Source organism: Trachurus japonicus, chromosome 22 (assembly GCF_045865225.1).
Source record: "Trachurus japonicus isolate A0001 chromosome 22, Traja_1.0".
Taxonomy (NCBI): domain Eukaryota; kingdom Metazoa; phylum Chordata; class Actinopteri; order Carangiformes; family Carangidae; genus Trachurus; species Trachurus japonicus.
Window position 1 is genome coordinate 16,074,414 of NC_140928.1, and position 23,047 is coordinate 16,097,460.

At 41.0% G+C, this 23,047-nt stretch overlaps 1 protein-coding gene across 1 annotated transcript in view; it reads right to left on the reverse strand.

Annotated features, from left to right (window-relative positions):
• LOC146963777 (uncharacterized) overlaps positions 1–20,373 on the reverse strand; it is a 59,815-nt gene extending 39,442 nt beyond the window's left edge. Inside the window, exons 1-12 of the mRNA XM_085768025.1 lie at positions 20,286–20,373; positions 19,937–20,041; positions 19,484–19,588; positions 18,552–18,640; positions 18,268–18,279; positions 7,444–8,067; positions 6,645–7,286; positions 5,853–6,494; positions 5,038–5,702; positions 3,524–4,148; positions 2,725–3,366; positions 1,926–2,567 (exon numbers count right to left, since the gene is read on the reverse strand). Of these exons, the coding sequence (XP_085624151.1) occupies positions 1,926–2,567; positions 2,725–3,366; positions 3,524–4,148; positions 5,038–5,702; positions 5,853–6,494; positions 6,645–7,286; positions 7,444–8,067; positions 18,268–18,279; positions 18,552–18,640; positions 19,484–19,588; positions 19,937–20,041; positions 20,286–20,341 (4,849 nt within the window). The 5' untranslated portion in view covers positions 20,342–20,373. The remainder of the gene's footprint in view (positions 1–1,925; positions 2,568–2,724; positions 3,367–3,523; positions 4,149–5,037; positions 5,703–5,852; positions 6,495–6,644; positions 7,287–7,443; positions 8,068–18,267; positions 18,280–18,551; positions 18,641–19,483; positions 19,589–19,936; positions 20,042–20,285) is intronic.
• Between the last annotated feature and the right edge of the window lie 2,674 nt (positions 20,374–23,047).

Below are 23,047 nucleotides of genomic sequence, written 5' to 3' on the forward strand. Positions count from 1 at the left end.
AAGTAATTGACTCGTGTCTTCACTGCCGGAAGTGCAGAGCCAAGTTATGCTCTCAAGTAATGAGTGATCTCCCTTCTGTGCGTACCGGGCCAGCCGCTCCTTTCGAGTACACAACGCTGGACCTGTTCGGTCCATACACAGTCAGGGACGGTGTGCGGTGGCGCACGAAGAAGAAGGTCTGGGGCGTTGTCTTCAGTTGTATGGCCTCAAGGGCGATCCATGCGGATCTGGTCGAGGACCTATCGACAGAGGGCTTTCTCAAGACTTATCAGCGTTTCACCGCCCTAAGAGGTCATCCCCGAAAGCTCTGGTCCGACCAGGGCACCAACTTCGTGGGGGCCAGGCCTGCGCTGGAGGATCTCTACAGCTTCCTGGCAGGTATCGACAAGGAGGAAGTTCAAAGGAGAGCAGTTGTGGCTGGAACTGATTGGGTGTGGGAGTTTAGCCCAGCGGACTCACCGCATCGGAACGGGGCAGCGGAGGCAGCTGTCCGCGTGTTGAAGAGGTCGTTGAGCAGTGTTGGTGAGGAGGGCGATTTAACCATCCTGGAGTTCCAAACCCTCCTCTACCTGGCTGCCAACCTCTCCAATGAGAGGCCGATCGGAGCCAGAGCACAGGTTCAGGAAGAGACTGTTGCTGTTGGGTCGAGCGGGGCCCAGAGGTGACACTCAGGGTTTTGAATTCCCTACCTACCCGTTCAGTCGTCTGCGAGCAGTCCAGGTGGAGGTGGACAAGTTTTGGAGACGTTGGAGCCAGTTGGCAGGACCTCACCTGTTCGTACGACAAAAGTGGCATTCCCCAGCCAGGAACGTCACCGTTGGAGACCTGGTATGGGTTGCAGACCAAAACGCCCTCCGGGGTCGGTTCAGGCTGGGTCGTGTCGAGGAGGCACGCCCAGATGATAAAGGCGTGGTCCGAGATGTCAAAGTGAGGATTTGTCATAGTCTTCCCATCAGCCTGTCCCAAGCCAAGAAGGACAAGGAGCCGTGTCCTTCCACGATACTGCACAGAGACGTCAGAAGACTGGTGGTGTTGCTACCAGTAGAGGAGCAAGGGGAGGCTCAGCTTACTCCCCTAAGTACTTGAGACTATGGACACTTGAATCAAGACTCAGACCAAATCTGTGTCATTGGACAGTTATGTTTCTTTATTTGTCACTTGAAAAGTTTCACATATTCTGTGTAATTACATTGTTGTATTGATGATAGTTATTGTGGCCTACTTGGTCAGAGACAAGTAGCCCAAGTGGGAGGTGTGTGGAGATTTCCTATTTTCAGACATGTTATTTGTCTCCTGCTATTTTACGTTGTTAGGAGTTAATAGCGCCCTCTAGCGGCGGCATTACACCTAGTGTTTCTTCTTCGGTGGTTATCATTACTGTGACTCGGTTTGACCGGTGAAGCTGAGCTGGTGAGTTGATGTGTATAAAGTAATGTAACTTGTGTTAAATATCATAAATATGGCCATTAAGGTAGTAATGTTTATATATTTGTGTTTCACAGTTGATTACCTGCTGCTACTGCTGCTACTGCTGCTGATACAGTTGCTACTGACGGCATGATCACTGTTTTTGTGCCGAAAGAAAAGCATGTGTGGAGTTGCTAATGAAGAAATAAACAAGTGAAAAGACAGAGATTGTGTCGGAGCTGAGTGTGACACTGTTTCGCCGGTCAAGCACACCCCGTGCGGTGGGATTTATTAGGTTAACACAGTTAGGTTAATAAAAAACCGTACAGACATGCACTGCTACGCTGAGACCCCCTGTAACTCAGAGAAGGGACGGAGGACTCTGAAACTTGTTCCAGCCCTTAGTCCACATGAGGGTGAGTAGATAATGAGCGAAATATCATTCTAGGGTGAACTATCCCTTTAATATATCTAAAATAATGACATACAGTTCACACAAGATAGTTTAAGCTTTTTACCTCGACACTCTGTTACTCTCCCAACATATTCAGGAGGTATCTTGTCAACTCCTGAAGGTTGAGAGATGATCCAGAGACGAGCAGAGGGAAGTAAATTCCCCTTGATGAGGTTTGTTAGCAGCTCATCCATGGAGGCTCGCTCTGTTATGTCAGTCAGCTTCTTCTTCTTCTTTTTAAAGTCAAGAGGAAGTTCACATTGTTCCAGGCCATCAAGGATGAAAGTTATGTTGTACTTGTCATAGGTGGGAACTCCTTGTTGTTTGACATCATTAAAGAAATCATTAAGCAGATCTTCCATACTAACTTTGTCTCTTCTTGAGTTCAGATCACTGAAGTGTAGTGGCACTATGAAGTCTATGTCTTTGTTGGATTCTCCTTTTGCCCAGTCGACCATGAACTTTCTTGTTTTAAATGTTTTACCAATACCAGCCACTCCCTTCATCAGCACTGTTCGCACATTGTTTTTTGGAGATCCAAATATTTCTTCATTGCTTTTTAGAAGTGTTTCTTGATCTTTTTTACCTTGGATAGTTTTTATCTCGTAGAGCTCTGTGTGACTCTCACTTTGACTGTGCTCATCTTTATAGTCTTTGTGGAATCTCTGCTCCAGATAATCTCTGAGTCTCTGTTTGGCATCTTTTCCTAAAGTGAGAAATTATAGTAGAAATATAAAATATAAATATAAAATGTTCAATATTTTACACCAGTTTTTTTGTTTTATTTTCTAATAAAAGTTCAAATTCTTAATATATCTAAAATAATGACATACAGTTCACACAAGATAGTTTAAGCTTTTTACCTCGACACTCTGTTACTCTCCCAACATATTCAGGAGGTATCTTGTCAACTCCTGAAGGTTGAGAGATGATCCAGAGACGAGCAGAGGGAAGTAACTTCCCCTTGATGAGGTTTGTTAGCAGCTGATCCATGGAGACTTGCTTTTTTATGTCAGTCAGCTTCTTCTTCTTCTTTTTAAAGTCAAGAGGAAGTTCACATTGTTCCAGGCCATCAAGGATGAAAGTTATGTTGTACTTGTCATAGGTGGGAACTCCTTGTTGTTTGACATCATTAAAGAAATCATTAAGCAGATCTTCCATACTAACTTTGTCTCTTCTTGAGTTCAGATCACTGAAGTGTAGTGGCACTATGAAGTCTATGTCTTTGTTGGATTCTCCTTTTGCCCAGTCAACCATGAACTTTCTTGTTTTAAATGTTTTACCAATACCAGCCACTCCCTTCATCAGCACTGTTCGCACATTGTTTTTTGGAGATCCAAATATTTCTTCCTTGCTTTTTAGAAGTGTTTCTTGATCTTTTTTACCTTGGATAGTTTTTATCTCGTAGAGCTCTGTGTGACTCTCACTTTGACTGTGCTCATCTTTATAGTCTTTGTGGAATCTCTGCTCCAGATAATCTCTGAGTCTCTGTTTGGCATCTTTTCCTAAAGTGAGAAATTACAGTAGAAATATAAAATATAAATATAAAATGTTCAATATTTTACACCAGTTTTTTTGTTTTATTTTCTAATAAAAGTTCAAATTCTTAATATATCTAAAATAATGACATACAGTTCACACAAGATAGTTTAAGCTTTTTACCTCGACACTCTGTTACTCTCCCAACATATTCAGGAGGTATCTTGTCAACTCCTGAAGGTTGAGAGATGATCCAGAGACGAGCAGAGGGAAGTAACTTCCCCTTGATGAGGTTTGTTAGCAGCTGATCCATGGAGACTTGCTTTTTTATGTCAGTCAGCTTCTTCTTCTTCTTTTTAAAGTCAAGAGGAAGTTCACATTGTTCCAGGCCATCAAGGATGAAAGTTATGTTGTACTTGTCATAGGTGGGAACTCCTTGTTGTTTGACATCATTAAAGAAATCATTAAGCAGATCTTCCATACTAACTTTGTCTCTTCTTGAGTTCAGATCACTGAAGTGTAGTGGCACTATGAAGTCTATGTCTTTGTTGGATTCTCCTTTTGCCCAGTCAACCATGAACTTTCTTGTTTTAAATGTTTTACCAATACCAGCCACTCCCTTCATCAGCACTGTTCGCACATTGTTTTTTGGAGATCCAAATATTTCTTCATTGCTTTTTAGAAGTGTTTCTTGATCTTTTTTACCTTGGATAGTTTTTATCTCGTAGAGCTCTGTGTGACTCTCACTTTGACTGTGCTCATCTTTATAGTCTTTGTGGAATCTCTGCTCCAAATAATCTCTGAGTCTCTGTTTGGCATCTTTTCCTAAAGTGAGAAATTACAGTAGAAATATAAATATAAAATGTTCAATATTTTACACCAGTTTTTTTGTTTTATTTTCTAATAAAAGTTCAAATTCTTAAAGGGATAGTTCACCCTAGAATGATATTTCGCTCATTATCTACTCACCCTCATGTGGACTAAGGGCTGGAAGAAGTTTCAGAGTCCTCCGTCCCTTCTCTGAGTTACAGGGGGTCTCAGCGTAGCAGTGCATGTCCATATAACGGTTGTAAAGGGACACCAGAGCTCTTCGTAAAAAAACACACACAAAAAAACATCCAAATACCTCCATGCTGCTCGTATGTAATGTCCGTCTTGTGCTGAAGCCCCAAATTGCGTAATTGTCCTGAAAAAAATTAAATAAGTCTATATTTTAAGCTTGTTTGTAGCGGAAGCTTCTCGAAGCTCCTCTTCCTGGTCCGTCCAAATCTCGAGTGATTCGCAGTAACCGCACTGACGCCGGCGCAAATCACGCGAGATTTGGACGGACCAGGAAGAGGAGCTTTGAGAAGCTTCCGCTACAAACAAGCTTAAAATATAGACTTATTTAATTTTTTTCGGGACAATTACGCAATTTGGGGCTTCAGCACAAGACGGACATTACATACGAGCAGCATGGAGGTATTTAGATGTTTTTTTGTGTGTGTTTTTTTACGAAGAGCTCTGGTGTCCCTTTACAACCGTTATATGGACATGCACTGCTACGCCAAGACCCCCTGTAACTCAGAGAAGGGACGGAGGACTCTGAATCTTCTTCCAGCCCTTAGTCCACATGAGGGTGAGTAGATAATGAGCGAAATATCATTCTAGGGTGAACTATCCCTTTAATATATCTAAAATAATGACATACAGTTCACACAAGATAGTTTAAGCTTTTTACCTCGACACTCTGTTACTCTCCCAACATATTCAGGAGGTATCTTGTCAACTCCTGAAGGTTGAGAGATGATCCAGAGACGAGCAGAGGGAAGTAAATTCCCCTTGATGAGGTTTGTTAGCAGCTGATCCATGGAGGCTCGCTCTGTTATGTCAGTCAGCTTCTTATTATTATTTTTAAAGTCAAGAGGAAGTTCACATTGTTCCAGGCCATCAAGGATGAAAGTTATGTTGTACTTGTCATAGGTGGGAACTCCTTGTTGTTTGACATCATTAAAGAAATCATTAAGCAGATCTTCCATACTAACTTTGTCTCTTCTTGAGTTCAGATCACTGAAGTGTAGTGGCACTATGAAGTCTATGTCTTTGTTGGATTCTCCTTTTGCCCAGTCGACCATGAACTTTCTTGTTTTAAATGTTTTACCAATACCAGCCACTCCCTTCATCAGCACTGTTCGCACATTGTTTTTTGGAGATCCAAATATTTCTTCCTTGCTTTTTAGAAGTGTTTCTTGATCTTTTTTACCTTGGATAGTTTTTATCTCGTAGAGCTCTGTGTGACTCTCACTTTGACTGTGCTCATCTTTATAGTCTTTGTGGAATCTCTGCTCCAGATAATCTCTGAGTCTCTGTTTGGCATCTTTTCCTAAAGTGAGAAATTACAGTAGAAATAGAAATATAAAATGTTCAATATTTTACACCAGTTTTTTTGTTTTATTTTCTAATAAAAGTTCAAATTCTTAATATATCTAAAATAATGACATACAGTTCACACAAGATAGTTTAAGCTTTTTACCTCGACACTCTGTTACTCTCCCAACATATTCAGGAGGTATCTTGTCAACTCCTGAAGGTTGAGAGATGATCCAGAGACGAGCAGAGGGAAGTAAATTCCCCTTGATGAGGTTTGTTAGCAGCTGATCCATGGAGGCTCGCTCTGTTATGTCAGTCAGCTTCTTCTTCTTCTTTTTAAAGTCAAGAGGAAGTTCACATTGTTCCAGGCCATCAAGGATGAAAGTTATGTTGTACTTGTCATAGGTGGGAACTCCTTGTTGTTTGACATCATTAAAGAAATCATTAAGCAGATCTTCCATACTAACTTTGTCTCTTCTTGAGTTCAGATCACTGAAGTGTAGTGGCACTATGAAGTCTATGTCTTTGTTGGATTCTCCTTTTGCCCAGTCAACCATGAACTTTCTTGTTTTAAATGTTTTACCAATACCAGCCACTCCCTTCATCAGCACTGTTCGCACATTGTTTTTTGGAGATCCAAATATTTCTTCATTGCTTTTTAGAAGTGTTTCTTGATCTTTTATACCTTGGATAGTTTTTATCTCGTAGAGCTCTGTGTGACTCTCACTTTGACTGTGCTCATCTTTATAGTCTTTGTGGAATCTCTGCTCCAGATAATCTCTGAGTCTCTGTTTGGCATCTTTTCCTAAAGTGAGAAATTACAGTAGAAATAGAAATATAAAATGTTCAATATTTTACACCAGTTTTTTTGTTTTATTTTCTAATAAAAGTTCAAATTCTTAATATATCTAAAATAATGACATACAGTTCACACAAGATAGTTTAAGCTTTTTACCTCGACACTCTGTTACTCTCCCAACATATTCAGGAGGAATCTTGTCAACTCCTGAAGGTTGAGAGATGATCCAGAGACGAGCAGAGGGAAGTAACTTCCCCTTGATGAGGTTTGTTAGCAGCTGATCCATGGAGACTTGCTTTTTTATGTCAGTCAGCTTCTTCTTCTTCTTTTTAAAGTCAAGAGGAAGTTCACATTGTTCCAGGCCATCAAGGATGAAAGTTATGTTGTACTTGTCATAGGTGGGAACTCCTTGTTGTTTGACATCATTAAAGAAATCATTAAGCAGATCTTCCATACTAACTTTGTCTCTTCTTGAGTTCAGATCACTGAAGTGTAGTGGCACTATGAAGTCTATGTCTTTGTTGGATTCTCCTTTTGCCCAGTCAACCATGAACTTTCTTGTTTTAAATGTTTTACCAATACCAGCCACTCCCTTCATCAGCACTGTTCGCACATTGTTTTTTGGAGATCCAAATATTTCTTCATTGCTTTTTAGAAGTGTTTCTTGATCTTTTTTACCTTGGATAGTTTTTATCTCGTAGAGCTCTGTGTGACTCTCACTTTGACTGTGCTCATCTTTATAGTCTTTGTGGAATCTCTGCTCCAGATAATCTCTGAGTCTCTGTTTGGCATCTTTTCCTAAAGTGAGAAATTACAGTAGAAATATAAAATATAAATATAAAATGTTCAATATTTTACACCAGTTTTTTTGTTTTATTTTCTAATAAAAGTTCAAATTCTTAATATATCTAAAATAATGACATACAGTTCACAGAAGATAGTTAAAGCTTTTTACCTTGACACTCTATTACTCTCCCAACATATTGAGGAGGAATCTTGTCAATTCCTGAAGGTCGAGAGATGATCCAGAGATGAGCAGAGGAAAGTAACTTCCCCTTGATGAGGTTTGTTAGCAGCTGATCCATGGAGACTTGCTTTTTTATGTCAGTCAGCTCCTTCTTCTTCTTTTTAAAGTCAAGAGGAAGTTCACATTGTTCCAGGCCATCAAGGATGAAAGTTATTTTATATTTATCATAGGTGAGAACTCTTTGTGGCTTGACATCTTTAAAGAAATCATTAAGCAGATCTTCCATACTGACTTTGTCTCTTCTTGAGTTCAGCTCACTGAAATCAAGTGGCACTATCAAGTCTGTGTCTTTGTTGGAGTTTCCTTTTGCCCAGTCGACCATGAACTCCTTTGTTTTAAATGTTTTACCAATACCAGCCTCTCCCTTCATCAGCACTTTGTTTCCCGTCTTGTTTTTAACAGTTGTTGGAAATATTTCCTCATAGCTTCCAATAACTGTTTGTTTCTCATCTGTGACTTCCGTGTAGCTCTCATGTTGACTCAGTTCATCTTTGTAATCTTTGAGGAATTTCTTCTTCAGGTGTGCTCTGAGTTCATCTTTGGCACCTTTTTCTAACATGAGAAAATACAATAGAAATCATATGAGACATGAGATTGTTATAACATCTGTGGATGGAAGGGAAAATAGCATTATGTTACAATCTGCATCCAGTGTTATTAAATTTGTTGAAGTACTTGGATCTTTTGAAGTCTTGGAGTGAGATTGGTCACCATCAGACTGGACACTTCCCTTGGTTTTACTCTGGACTGGTTCCTGTTGCTGGGATGGCCTACAACACAGACACAACATTTTAACATTTAGTGCTGAGTTTTTGTCAGTGGTGTTTCAACATGATACAGTAAAGTAAGTGAATGACGCCCCAGCGCCCGTTCTCACAGCCTCGACATATCCCGGCTGTTTAAGCCAGAGGAGTGCCATGGGCAGTGTTGGGCAAGTTACTTCCAAAATATAATACATTATATATTATTAGTTACTGTCATTTGAAATAATTAGTTACATTACAATATTACTGTCTCGGAATTGTAATGTGTTACACTACTTTTGCATTACTTTTTAGTTACTTTCGCCAAAATAACCGCAGAAATATGACTATAAAGTGTAGTTTATTGCAGCTGATAATACATTCAATGGAGGGTGATGTTGATGTAGCCTCTGAAGCTACTAAAGCTAAATTTTGCAGGTAATCTACTAAGAGTAGCTGCCTAAAAACCTAAAAACAGCACATGCAAACCGCAGGATTGAAATGACAGTTTTTCGCGTTGTAATCGTGTCCACCACGGAGAGTGTGGAAGGAGAGCTGGATTACGGTGGCCTGGAGGTGCAAATCAACATTACAAAACATAAAACACTTTTACAAATTCTGAAACAAATTTACATTTCAGAAAACAAAACTACAAGTCTTAAAACAAAGTTACATTTCAGAAAACAAATTTACATTTCAGAAAACAAAATTACATTTTAGAAAACAAAATTACATCTCAGAAAACACATTTACAAGTTGCAAAACAAAATTACAATTCAGAAAACAAATTTACAAGATGCAAAACAAAATTACATTTCAGAAAAAAAAATTACAAGTTGTAAAACAAAATTACATTTCAGAAAACAAATTTACAAATTGCAAAACAAATTTACATTTCAGAAAACAAAATGACAAATAACATAACACTTTTACAAAGACCAAAACACTTTTACAATATCTGAAACAAATTTACAAGACACCAAACACTTTTACAAACACCAAGACACATTTACAAGTGGCAAAACACTTTGACAAACTGCAGAAACAAATTTACAAAAAGGCCAACATCAACCGGAAAGGGAATGTACCAACCCCGGGGTTGACCCGGAAGTGAACGAGGAGCGGTCATGACGAGTTCTCGTCGTCAATGGAGAAGCTAATGGAGACCTGAGATGAGCGAAAGGCAAGCACATGAGCCGACTATCTAGTTTTTGACCAAGATGGAGTGCGAGCGAGCGGTGTTTTGCCCCACTTCATTTAAAAACTCAAGGGATCGCCCACACGAAAAACAAAAATGTGACAGTCGGCTCATGTGCTTGCCACAATAGGGGCAAAACATTACTCTTTCGCTCATCTCAGGTCTCCATTAGCTTCTCCATTGACGACGAGAACTCGTCATGACCGCTCCTTGTTCACTTCCGGGTCAACCCCGGGGTTGGTACATTCCCTTTCCGGCTGATGTTGGCCTTTTTGTAAATTTGTTTCTGCAGTTTGTCAAAGTGTTTTGCCACTTGTAAATGTGTCTTGGTGTTTGTAAAAGTGTTTGGTGTCTTGTAAATTTGTTTCAGATATTGTAAAAGTGTTTTGGTCTTTGTAAAAGTGTTATGTTATTTGTCATTTTGTTTTCTGAAATGTAAATTTGTTTTGCAATTTGTAAATTTGTTTTCTGAAATGTAATTTTGTTTTACAACTTGTAATTTTTTTTTTCTGAAATGTAATTTTGTTTTACAACTTGTAATTTTTTTTTCTGAAATGTAATTTTGTTTTGCATCTTGTAAATTTGTTTTCTGAATTGTAATTTTGTTTTGCAACTTGTAAATGTGTTTTCTGAGATGTAATTTTGTTTTCTGAAATGTAAATTTGTTTTCTGAAATGTAACTTTGTTTTAAGACTTGTAGTTTTGTTTTCTGAAATGTAAATTTGTTTCAGAATTTGTAAAAGTGTTTTATGTTTTGTAATGTTGATTTGCACCTCCAGGCCACCGTACTGGATGACCGCAAACGCAGAATTAAATTTGATCGATTAATTAATACAAAGGAGCAAATAAACATATTGTTGATCTACGCATGGTGAAGAAGAACCATGGGAGAATATCTGAGAGAAAGTAAATGCGGTCATACCAGCTGTCATTCACTGGACCGGAGGTACGTGCTACGGCACAGCGCTATGGCGCAGAGCTCAGCCACACTCGGATTTAAAAGCGAGAGGGGATCAAAGACGAGGTGAAAATAGAGGTGAGGTCTCTTCGGTCCCGGACCCGGAGCTGAGCAGCCAGGTACTAGAGAGGGAGGAAAGGAGCGCATCGAGGGCGCTGCACGGCCTGCCTAACGGCGCTTCACTGCTACAGCAGCTGGAGTGACCCAGATGCGAGGAAAAGCGGAGATGAAAGAACTTTTGCCACGGCATTAACTCATTTGTGTGAGTAGTGGCTCCAAATCGGCCTGTCGGTAGATATGAATTAGCCCATGTTTTCCTTTCGTTTTATGTGTTCTTTTTGTACTGTAAATGTGATAAACGTTTTATCGTGTATCCTGCTACTGCCTGTAATGCTGCGCTGATTACCACCTCCTTTTCAAACTATTAAATTCAGATGCAGTCACAGTCCCCGTAGTCTCGCTCGCCAGACCCTCCTCCAGAGAAGAAGGGTCTGGCTGGTCCGCCTATGATTCTGCGATTAGAGAAAAAACCGCTCCGGCCGTTTGGAATTCTTTCAACCAGTCACAATCGTTGTGGTCGGCGCCGTAGCAACGGTGTGCTTGCAAAATATTGCCGGTTGGAAACTGGATTTGGGACCGCGGTGTAACGACGGTCGGCAACCGTTGATGGTTATTTATTCTTTTGTTCGGTTTAATGGCGGTTGGCAACCGCTGACCGATATTTCTTCTTCTGTTCAGTTCTGGTTCGGTTCCTGTTGTTTGTTGATGTTTCCCTTTGCCGGGCGGACTGTGAAAGCTGCAGCACGGAGGCAGGACTTCCGCTGGGTGGCTTGTTCCGACCAATCAGAGGCTAATCACAGCAACGCACTTCCGTCGGGCCAGACTACAGTCCCCGTGACTCATACAGTAAGTTTTCACACGTTTTTATGAAAATGTGTTGTAACGCGGGTTACTTAGATTGTAACGGGTAAAATATTACCGAAATGTTATTTGTAATGCATTATATTACCTCATTACAGCAAGTTATATTACCTTGTTACAGCAAATAGTAATACATTAGTGTAATTTCGTTACTTTTGTAACGCGTTACTCCCAACACTGGCCATGGGTGCTGGGTTTGTTCTCCTGCAGGAGGTGGAGGTGGACCACCCGGTGTGTTATTTTTCAGTTCAGTAAGCACCATGCCGTATATTCCACTATTGAAAAGGAAACACTTGCCCTGCTATTTGCTCTCCAGCACTTTGAGGTTTATGTGGGATCCAGTCCACTACCGTTGTAGTCTGCACTGACCATAACTCACTCATCTACCTGGCGCGCGTGTACAACCAGAACCAGTATCTCATGTCCCCTGATCCTGATTGGTACAGCCGGACCAATCGCCGTGGAGCGCTGGGGGTGGCACACCCATAAAAAGGAACTGCACCTGGTGTCCAAAACCGGCATCAGCATCGAGCTCCAACAGTTTAATAATCCACCATGCTGTTCCAGTTTATATCTCGTTCCTGGTCAGTGTGTTTCATCCATTTACATTGTGTGGAAAAAAATTAAGTTTCAGCTAGCTTTAGCTCCCTGACAGGAGAGGCCGACAAAAGGAGACAGTGAATCATCTCTGGACCTGGTACAGACCGCCCGTGACACATCGCGTCTGAACTGAGCAGTGGTCCGTGTCCAGGTGGAAGAAGACCACCAATGTAGACAAAGTAGAGCCGGTTGATCAGAAACACGACTGTTGCCGCCGCTAAAAACTAGATTTTTCCACACACAACGCAAATGGATGAAACACACAGACCGCGAGGAACGAGATGTAAACGGGAATAATATCGGTGGACTATTAAACAGTTGGAGCTGGATGACTGCTGCTGCTGACTGTTTTGGACACCAGAGGTAAGAAATATTTCCCACAGGTTTGATCTTATTTTTACAGTCTACTGTATGGGTTTGATCAGCTGTGTCTCAGATGTGTGGCGGTTATTTTCCGTCCGTTATTTTACGGCTGATCTCCCATGTGTCTGTGTTTGGTTGGACAGGTGTGTTAATGAGGGAGACTCTGGTCACTGACTCACAATGTTTACGTCGCTTGTGTGTGTGTGTGTGTGTGTGTGGTTGTGAACTATCCTTGGTGTGTGACCAGAGGGTTACATGCTGCTATTCCGACATTGACTTCTAATTGTCGGAATAGCAGCATTAACATTATTTTTCAAGCATCCCACTATTCCGACTTTTTTTTTTTCATTGTCGGAGTAGCGGCACTTTACTATTTTTAAAACATTCCGCTTTTCCGACATTGATTGATTACGTTATAGTCAGACGTGTCTTTCTGATTTTTCATCTGAGACACTGTTTCTCATACACAAATACATAGGCCTGTAAGAGAGAAGAAAATACAAACCCACCAAGTTTAAAAACACACCGGCAGCAGCGCACACTGATCTGCTACTGAGACTGTTATTATTCTGTCACCTGAGTTAACGAGGTGCACGTGTGTTTGGAGCTGACGAGAGAATAAAGTGTGAGACAGCGCGGCCCTGAGGAGGAACTGTGAAGGACTCAGCTGTAATGGAAAATGACCTAAACCGAGTCCAGTAGAGCTATAACTGTGTAGTGGAAAGGCGTTCAAAGTAATGGTAACTATCGTCCTGCTTTACCTATTGTTTTAACATAGGTAAAAGGGGGGGAAAAAAGATTTTCTGGGATAAAGGGGCAGATTACATAAGATTATTCTTCTTTCTGCTCCCATTTGTTGAGATTTGGGAGGTTTTTGTTTTTATTGTAGCTTATTAAAATGCAAGATCATTTTTCTGACTGATTTATTGCCCGATGCCATGTATCTCGCAAAACATTTAGTAGCAGCAGTTTTACACTGCTTACTTACAGTTTTGATAAATGAGGCCCCAGGCCCTAAGCCCAGCCTCCGCGGTGCTGTCCGTGGTGCTGAAGGTGACAGGTTAACTTGACAAACAAACTGCAGCATAGTTCTGTTTGTTTATCATGTGTGTCAGTTTTGTTTGCGACTTAGTTGAGTTGTTGAGATTAAGAACATCAAACCGGTGATAGGCATGCGCCTGGGTATCGCAGCTGTAAAAAAAAAATGAAAAAGAAAAAAAAGATGACGTGTCGGACTAGCGATAGCCTACCAAAAAGTGTCGGAATAGCGGCATGTCTAGATAGAGGGATGTCTAAATAGAGGGATGTCGGAATAGCGGGATGTCTGAATAGTGGGCGGACCCCTGACCCGGAGGTTTCAGCCTCTTTCCCCGCAGTGACTGATGTTTATCACGGTGTGAATACGCGGACCGGTCGGAGCAGGATGCGCTGTAGGCAGCGAAACTGAAAACTGACGGAGTAACATCAACGTTGTTGTCAGTTGATCCGGTGAACTATCAACTTTCCAGATTCAAAGTTTCCTCTGGATGTAAACATGCTGTAAGAAATTATCACACAGACCCTGGAGCCGAACTCAGCAGACAAATCTCTGCTTTTAGCTTAGCGAGCTGCCGCAGCCGAGTGGCTCCTTTTTAGTGGTAGTGGAAATAGACTCTGTTTTTAGCACTGTAAACTCGTTGTTATATGAAGGAATAAGACGGTAGTGGTCTCCCCTGTTTGTAAACATGAATTACGTTTAGTAAGCTGGCTGTTTCACTTTCTCTTTAATAGACTCAAAAGCAAGTGGTACGGAAAGCAGGTGCTAGTTCGCTGAATGTATTTATACCTACCCAGAGATGGTGAAACACAGTCTCTGAGGCCCAGCTCCACAATGAAATTATGAATGGCAAAGAGGCTTTTTACATGTTTTGAGGGATACATTTAAGACCTATTTAATAAGAAGACAATTTCTGAATTTGGTTTCCCTGGTCTTTAACTGTGGACTTGATGAGTTGAAATCATGTGATCCTATACACGAATTCGGCGAAATAACCGTTAGTCGAGCAGCCGCCATTACTGCGGTGACAGCTCCCAGTCAGGCAGCGATGGCTGGGAGGACATGTGCCGTCCTTGACTGCTCTAATATCAGCAAAACACAGCCCCTTACTTCAGGAGGAGTGTCCGTGTTTAGACCGTAACGTTACGTACAGCGTGTCAGCAGCAGCAGCAGCAGCAGCAGCCGCCAGCGACACAGTCACAGCTGGCTACTGGCTACTCTCCCTTCTCACCGTTACCTTCACATCGTGGTAAAAGTGGATGATCTGTGAATGTCTCACTGATCCCTTCAATATGATGTGAACATTGCCGTCTAAAAGCTGGTGTAAACTATGTCCGACCCATCCGGAGCTCAGGTAATTTTGACCATAAATCAGAGACCTGTAATTTACGTTTTTTCTGATCATCGGAGGCCAGCTGATCAATAAAATATTCTTGAATATCTAAAACAAAGCACAAGTTGTTGTTTTTATTCATGTAGCCTGTCCACTTGATTATATCCCGCTGCTGGCTTGCTAACGTCAGCACGCATAATGTAGGGGAGCGCCGGGTCGATAGCACAGTCTATGGTCGATAGAACGTCTTTTTCAAAGATGACGTTATGTAGGCTACACAAACATTTTTATCATGTGATCAACAACTCACATGTGTATTCTCTTATAAGTGTAATTTAACACATATGTTGGATGATCGCGCTGTTTTATAACTTTGAACCTAAGTTGACATTTGTCTCAAACGCCCCACCTATGCGGGTCGTTTGAGACACAGAGGAGGGACGGTTGAAACAGCATATTTTAAACAGAAACTACTGTCATTACTCTCGTTTTTATGAAGCATATCGGACAACATAGTAGTGTACTCGTCAATGCCAAAATGTCACATCATTTCTTACAATATAAATAGGTCAAATAAATATTTTTGTCCCGTGCGTATATAATTGTCAAGATCCGCATTTCGATTAAACTCGCCTTTCTTCTTTTGTACGAGTTGTTGGACGACTGCATTTTCATTTCATTTACTTATTTCCCTGTCCTAAGTCATGTTTATGGATTCACAGTTGAACATATTGTCATTTTACCCTCGGCATTTTCCCCTCACTGAATATCTGTTGATTCATAAACACGTTTTGTTCATTAAAAATATGTGGTGTTTATTAAAAGTATGTTGTTCATTCAAATCGGTTGTTGTTCATTGCAAAACAGTTAGGCTATTAATTCGGTGATTTATACAGATATTGATTGCGCAATGTGACCACAATCACTACGCACGGTGGTGTGAGGGACACAACAGCTGTACTGTATCAACCGTCCCTGCAGCGACTACTGACACTTCAACCTGTTCTGCCTCTAAACTTCAAAACTATGACACTGCATACATTAGGACCTGTTTATGTACGAATTCATCTGTTGTTAGGTCATATTATTATTGCATGAAACACACAATACAACTTTTGATCACAAAAAAACTACCGCACGTAACATTTTACTTTCCGTAGTCAAAAACCGGTTCGCGCTAATAACTTTTGAATGGCGTGACGTCATTTCACGAGCTTTCCCAGGATTGGTAGGTGTTGAGTGCTGAAGGTAGTGACGAAATCTGACGGCTCAAGCTTGTGTGGTTTTCGAGGAAATCGCTGTGTATCAATCGTCCCGTGTATCAATCGACCCGGCACTCCCCTACCGGTATGTTATATTGTTTATGATACAGTCTCTTATCTCTCTGTTACTCTATCTTTCCTGCTAATCGCTCAAACAAATGATTAATTCCTAAATGAATATTGGTATTCATGTAAGATACCTTAATTAGTTACTGGGTGGCACTAAACATCACAAATGCAGCCTATTTATGATGCTGTCATAGAGAATCGGTTTACTATGACTGACACATGTCACCGCAGCAATGGCGCCGCCGCAAGATGGCGGCATACAGAAATCGCTCCCGAATTCGTGTATATCAGTCAAACAAAAATGTAATTCTACCTTGAGGTGCAGCATCCACAAACTTAAACTTACACTGTTTTATCATAAAAAATAACAAAAATAATTGTGGTCAAAGACCATTACTGCTTCCCCCTGTCTCATAAGAACCACCTATCCATTTGTTCACCTTTACATAATTTCCTGGCATACAGGAGGACACATCATAACCAATATAAATATAACTAAACAGTTATATCAAAACATTCAATTTTTTAATTTAATAATCTTAACAAAATAGAAAACACTACACTTCCACCTAATATTAGACCAACCTGCCGCCTTCCCCTGTCAGTCCTGATTCTTGCTCTCTCTTCTTCCCTTCTTTCTGTCCATCCTCAGAACTGTCACTTCTTATGCAGGCATCGCTGGGTGCAGGTGGTACTGTACCCAGCAATGATACTGATCTGTCTTCATGAAGAGGGCTGTAAAACAGACATTTTTTTTAACAGTGTCAAAGATGAGCGTCTTAAACACCCTCAATATTATATTTGAGATATAAGATGTAATCCATATGTGTTTTCTTATCAACTGCATAAAACACTGTATTTATTACCAAAACGTCTTACCCTGGTTCTCCTTCTTGGAAGTCGAGAAGGTTGTCATTTCTTATGGAGACATCGCTGGGTGTACGAGATACTGATCTGTCTTTTTCAAGTGGGCTTTAAAACAGATTAAAGAGGTTTTACAGTGTTAACTTTCACATCTTCAAGATGACTTTCTAGTGTCAAGATGTAATTTACAATTTATTTTCTATTTAAAGCAACCCTTACTACCTTTCCGGCGTTTCACACGACACGGCACAAATTTTGAACATCAACAACTCCACCTCCCTCCAAAGTCCCACCCACCTCTTCTCCTGCCTTACCTCCACGCACCTCTCCTGCTTGGGAAGGTAATGGTTAACCTTTTAATTGTAATAACCTTAACATAATAACCACCCCCCAGCAATGAACGTTTTTGGAACGATTAAGTGTATAAATCTGATTTATTCAAGGACTTTCAAATTGAAACATCTTGCTAATGCAATTTTTCAATATAAATAATATTAAGAAATGAATCACTTGGTATCAAGTGGCTGTTCCTACACTTCCACCTAATATTAGACCAACCTGTCGCCTTCCCCTGTCTGTCCTGATTCTTTCTCTCTCTTCTTCTCTTCTTTCTCTCCATCCTCCACCTGAATGAAAGGAACTTAGTGTTAAATAGAGCAGTCTCAATTCATTCTGGTAGATATCAGAGTGATGACATGAAGCAGCCTAAGAAGACTTGAATACACATAAAGTGCAGTATGGTCCCACATGGAGATAATTTACTCATTTCTAGGCCTACATGTTTTAAGTTACATACTGTATATCACAGCCAAACCACAAACAAGAACCTATGCAATGTATGCATATGAAACTTATAAGGTTCCAAAACTATAGCAGCCAAACAACATATGGAATTTTAATAAACAATAAACTAACCACAAACATCTTTCTTGTTATGACCTGTTATACTGATCAGTGCACAGTTACAAGACCACAGTAACCTGTCGTTTTACTAGTAGTAGCTTTAGCTAACCTGAATATTTACAAGCCTCCACACACAGAAGCTCACACTTGACATAACTTACTGTCTTTCAACCACTTAAAATGTTATCTTTAATCCCTACAACATATTTCTCCCTCTCCCTCTTCTGTTTTCTACTTTGAGCCCCTGAGATCTTTCTTTTCTGTTTGTCCATCTTTAGCTCCCTGTCATCAGATGACAACAAGATTCAAATTAAAACACTCATGCTCCAGTGCTAATCAGTAACGTGCCTCTGTTATTGATCGTATCATTTACACATGCACAAAAGCTGTTAAATACAGAAAATGCCTACTCGAAATAATTTTGCCCCATCGCTTTGGCGCCCCCTATAGTTCAGCGCCCCTATGCGCTGTATATACTGTAGTGCATACTCACTTTTTGCACCACTGTTGGTTTCTCTTCATTGATATTTGTGGGGTTGTCATCGGAGCTGTCACTTCTTATGGACACATCGCTGGGTGTAGGAGATACTGGTCTGTCATACTGAAGAGGACTTTACAACAGATTGTTAAGAAGGGTTTAGTGTCGGATCTTAATGCTTTTATCGTCTTCAACATTATTTTTGATATTCAAGATGAAATTTACAGCTTGTTTTCTTATCAGCTCCATATATCTTTGCACAAATACTACCACAATAACCAAAATGTCTTACACTGGTCCTCTTTCACTGAAGTCGAAAGGGTTGCCCTTGGACCGGTCACTTCTCATGGACACATTGCTGGGTGCAGGAGACACCGGTCTATCTTCTTGTAAAGGACTTTAAAACAGATTAAAAAGGGTTTAGTGTCAAATCGTAATACCTTTATCATCTTCAACATTATTTTTGATAATCAAGATGAAATGTACAGTTTGTTTTCTTATCAGCTCCATATCGCTCTGCACAAATACTACCACAATACCCAAAATGTCTTACACTGGTTGTCCTTTGGTTTGGTCGTTCTTGGACTGGTCACTTCTCATGGAGACATTGCTGGGTGCAGAAGACACTGGTTTGTCTTTCTCAAAAGGGCTTTAAAACAGGTTGTTAAAAATGTTTCCACAGTGTCAGAGATTAACAATTTTAACATCTTTAACATTAATTTTGAATTTTGACATGTGATTTATAGTTTATTTTCCCATTAACTCCATAAATCACTCTACGGGAAACCCAACAAAATAAAAATAGTAAGTAACCTCCTCCCAGACTACTTTTGCATCATCAGTCCGTGAGGGTTTGATCGTATTACCATATATTTGGACACTGTGAGCTTGGACCTCCCGGACCAGAACATCAGTTTTCTCCTTGGAGAAGTTTACCCATCTAACACTGCTGTCTCCTTCTTCCATGGTGAAATGAAACTTTCACTGCACCTCGTCCACGGCGCATTTAAATGTGAGGAGAGGAGCTCTTTTGATTGGTGAGGATTTGACTCGGTTGTGTTAAACCCACTCCATGCCTTCTCTTCTCCCTGTTTGCCACTTGCGCCGGTGGGAGGGATGGAGGTGGGCTTGCACCAGGCTGGGCCACGCAGGGCAGGTGCGCCGCGCCTGTGCCTGGTCTACGAAATTAGAGCCCCATAAATCACTCTACCGGAAACCCAAAAAAATTATAAAATCTTACCCTAGATCTCCTTCACTGAAGTCGAGAGGGTTGCCCTTGGACCGGTCACTTCTCATGGAGACATAGCTGAATGCAGGAGACACTGGTCTATCATCCTGAAGAGGACTTTAAAACAGATTGTTAAGAAGGGTTTAGTGTCAGGTCTTAATGTCTTTATCATCTTTAACATTATTTTTGATATTCAAGATTAAATTTACAGCTTGTTTTCTTATCAGCTCCATATCCCTCTGCACAAATACTACCACAATACGCAAAATGTCTTACACTGGTTCTCCCAAGGTTTGGTCATCCTTGGACTGGTCACTTCTCATGGAGACATTGCTGGGTGCAGAAAACACTGGTTTGTCTTTCTCAAAAGGGCTTTAAAACAGGTTGTTAAAAATGTTTCCAGGGTGTCAAAGATGAGCAATTTTAACATCTTTAACATTACCCAACAAAATTATAAAATCTTACCCTGGTTCTCCTTTACTGAAATCGAGAGGGTTGTCCTTGGACCAGTCACTTCTCATGGACACATTGCTGGGTGCAGGAGACACCGGTCTATCTTCTTGTAAAGGACTTTAAAACAGATTAAATTGACAGCTTGTTTTCTTATCAGCTCCATATACTGTATCTCTGCACAAATACTACCACAATAACCAAAATGTCTTACACTGGTTCTCCTTTACTGTTAAAAATGTTTCCACGGTGTCAAAGATGACCAATTTTAACATCTTTAACATTACTTTTGATTTATAGTTTATTTTCGCATCAACTCTATAAATCACTCTACGGGAAACCCAACAAAATTATAAAATCTTACCCTGGTTCTCCTTTACTGAAATCGAGAGGGTTGTCCTTGGACCAGTCACTTCTCATGGACACATTGCTGGGTGCAGGAGACACCGGTCTATCTTCTTGTAAAGGACTTTAAAACAGATTAAGAAGGGTTTATTTATATAATCTTAATACCTTTATCATCTTCAACATTATTTTTTATATTCAAGATTTAATTTACAGTTTGTTTTCTTATCAGCTCAATATCACTCAGCACAAAAACTACCACAATACCCAAAATATCTTACACTAGTTCTCCTTCGCTTTGGTCATCCTTGGACAGGTCAATTCTCACATTAGTGGGTGAGTCTCCTCTCAATGGTAACTCTATCAACAACTGATACTTTGCTCCTCTTGGCTCACTAGGGAGGCCATTAGAGAGATAATTACTCCTTGCTTTGATGCAGAATAACATAATTCTCACACCACCAATACAATATGCTCTTACATGCACAATCATGCTTTTGTTTTTTTACTTTCATATTCTCATGCACACAACACTTTTTTTCTCTTGCACAAAGAACTCATATTTGTGGATTATATGCTTGCACAATTGGCTCTTTAAAAGACGATAACACAAAATAACTTCTACTTGATAGACATTAGCGATTGAGTGAAGATTAGTGGAAAAAACAGGGCTGGATACATTGAGAGCATGGATCATCTCCAGGTATCTGTAGTTGATTGTCTACCAAAAATAACAATCCAGTAAACATCAACAGCAACATCAAGCAACAGCTTGAGATGACAGGAGCACACGTGTCCAGATGCAGATGTACAGTATGTCAGCAGTACAGGCGCCTGTGCCGTAGGTGCGACAGGTGGTGCTGTCACTCAATCTACCCCCTCACCTCCACCCCATCCCAGCCCCAGCACTAGGACTAACACTACTAAAAATTAATTCTTATTTCTAACACTTACAGAACTGCTAACAACTTGAAACAATGTAATTAACACATGGCAGTCTGGGAGACTGCTGTGGTGGTTATAGGGGGGGATTAGTAGGCTCGGAGTTATTACTCTGTCTGACCAAAGTGGGTACAACACGTATCTCCCCCCTGGGATAAAAAAAAAAAGAATGCCCAGGGGGGTGGCATCAAAAGTAGAGGGGGGGGGTAAATCTTCTCCATTCCCTCCCAGCATATATACGTTTGATACAGTACAACATTGATAGAACTCATTTATTCATGTTTTGACCAATGACATGAACAGCCAAGTTGGGTTGATGCACAGAAAGGAGTAGCAGCTGGTAGTAGTACAGTACACGATAATGTTTGGGCTACTACAGGCAACAGTTACCCACAGCTGCTACCCCTAACAAAGCCATTGCTGATCATGAGTACTGTGGAATTAAATCAGATCTGCCAATAGTATATGTAATATTCTCTCATACATATTGCAGAGCATACAGTATATGTACTACCATGAGTGCATGCATACTTGTTACAAAGGGCCCTAGTTTCGTCGACCAGGTGAAGTCTATCATCAGCGCAGCTTCGCCACGCCAACGGGGTGGGGCCCAGGTCCATTTCGCAAGTTTGCTGGACAGCGCAGTCAGACTTAGACCAGCGCAATCCCTCCCCTCGTCCCTCCCACCGGCGCAAACGGCAAAGAGGGCGGGAGGGAGACAGGAGGAGGAGAGAAAGGCGTGGAGTGGGTTTGACACAGCCGAGTCAGATCTTCACCAATCAAAGGAGCTCCTCTCCTCACCTTTAACTGCGCGGCGGGTGATGCGCGCTGCAAGTTTGTCATTTTATACTTGGACATGGACGGAGGAAACAGCGACGCCAGAGGCCGAACCTCTCCCAGGAGGAAACAGCTGTTTTGGTCCGGAGGTCCGAGCTCAGAGTGACCAATAATGAGTTTACTAATACACTTAACCAGGATTGATCTGATACACTGAGAACCCCTACGCAATCTAAGAAACAACAACTAATAAACTAATAAAGAAACTCACATTTATTCAAACTCTGTGTATAAGATGAGAGGTGTAGGCTACACTAATCACAACATAAACAAACGCCATGTGGATGAGATTAAATCAGCGTAAAGGACGAGCGCTCTCTCTCTCCCTCTCTCTCTCTCTTTCTCTCTCTGTCCTCCTCTCTCTCTCTCTCTCTGTCCGTCTCTTTTTTTCTCTTTTTTTTCTGTGATAGAGATGCTGAGTATACTGTAGTAGGCTATATACTGGCTGTTGTGGTGGGCTAAGAGAGATGATGATTTGTGTTTTGTTTTTCATTACGGCTGCGTGATGCGGTCGCGCGCTACTGAATTAATAAGTAAATAAATAAATACAGCGATCATCACAAGGGCAGAGTGGTATCTCAACATGGCAGCGACATGCAGTCATCCACCCTCACAGTCCTGCTTGGGACATCCACAGCTGCTTTTCAGTGCCAGTTCGTCCCTGCTGTGTTAATTCAGGTGGAGTTTCCATTGCGCGTGCCGACAGCCTTTGATCTCTGCTTTGATCTGACGTCAGATGTGACGGGACAATCTATATAGATATAAATTCACGTGTTGATTCCGTTAGTTGCATTAAATAGTGGTTATTGTGGATATTTATTGCATTGAAATGTGTCTGGAACTGTGGAGATCTGCCTGTGAGGTCTTGGTGACGTGTGTGCACTGCAGGTCAGTCAGCCAAACTTCCACTGCACCTGCTGCGCTCCGTCCTGCGCTGAGATTAGACCTGGTTGGAGGTGACGAGCTTTCAGCGCAACCTCGGCGGGACATTTTCGCACAAAA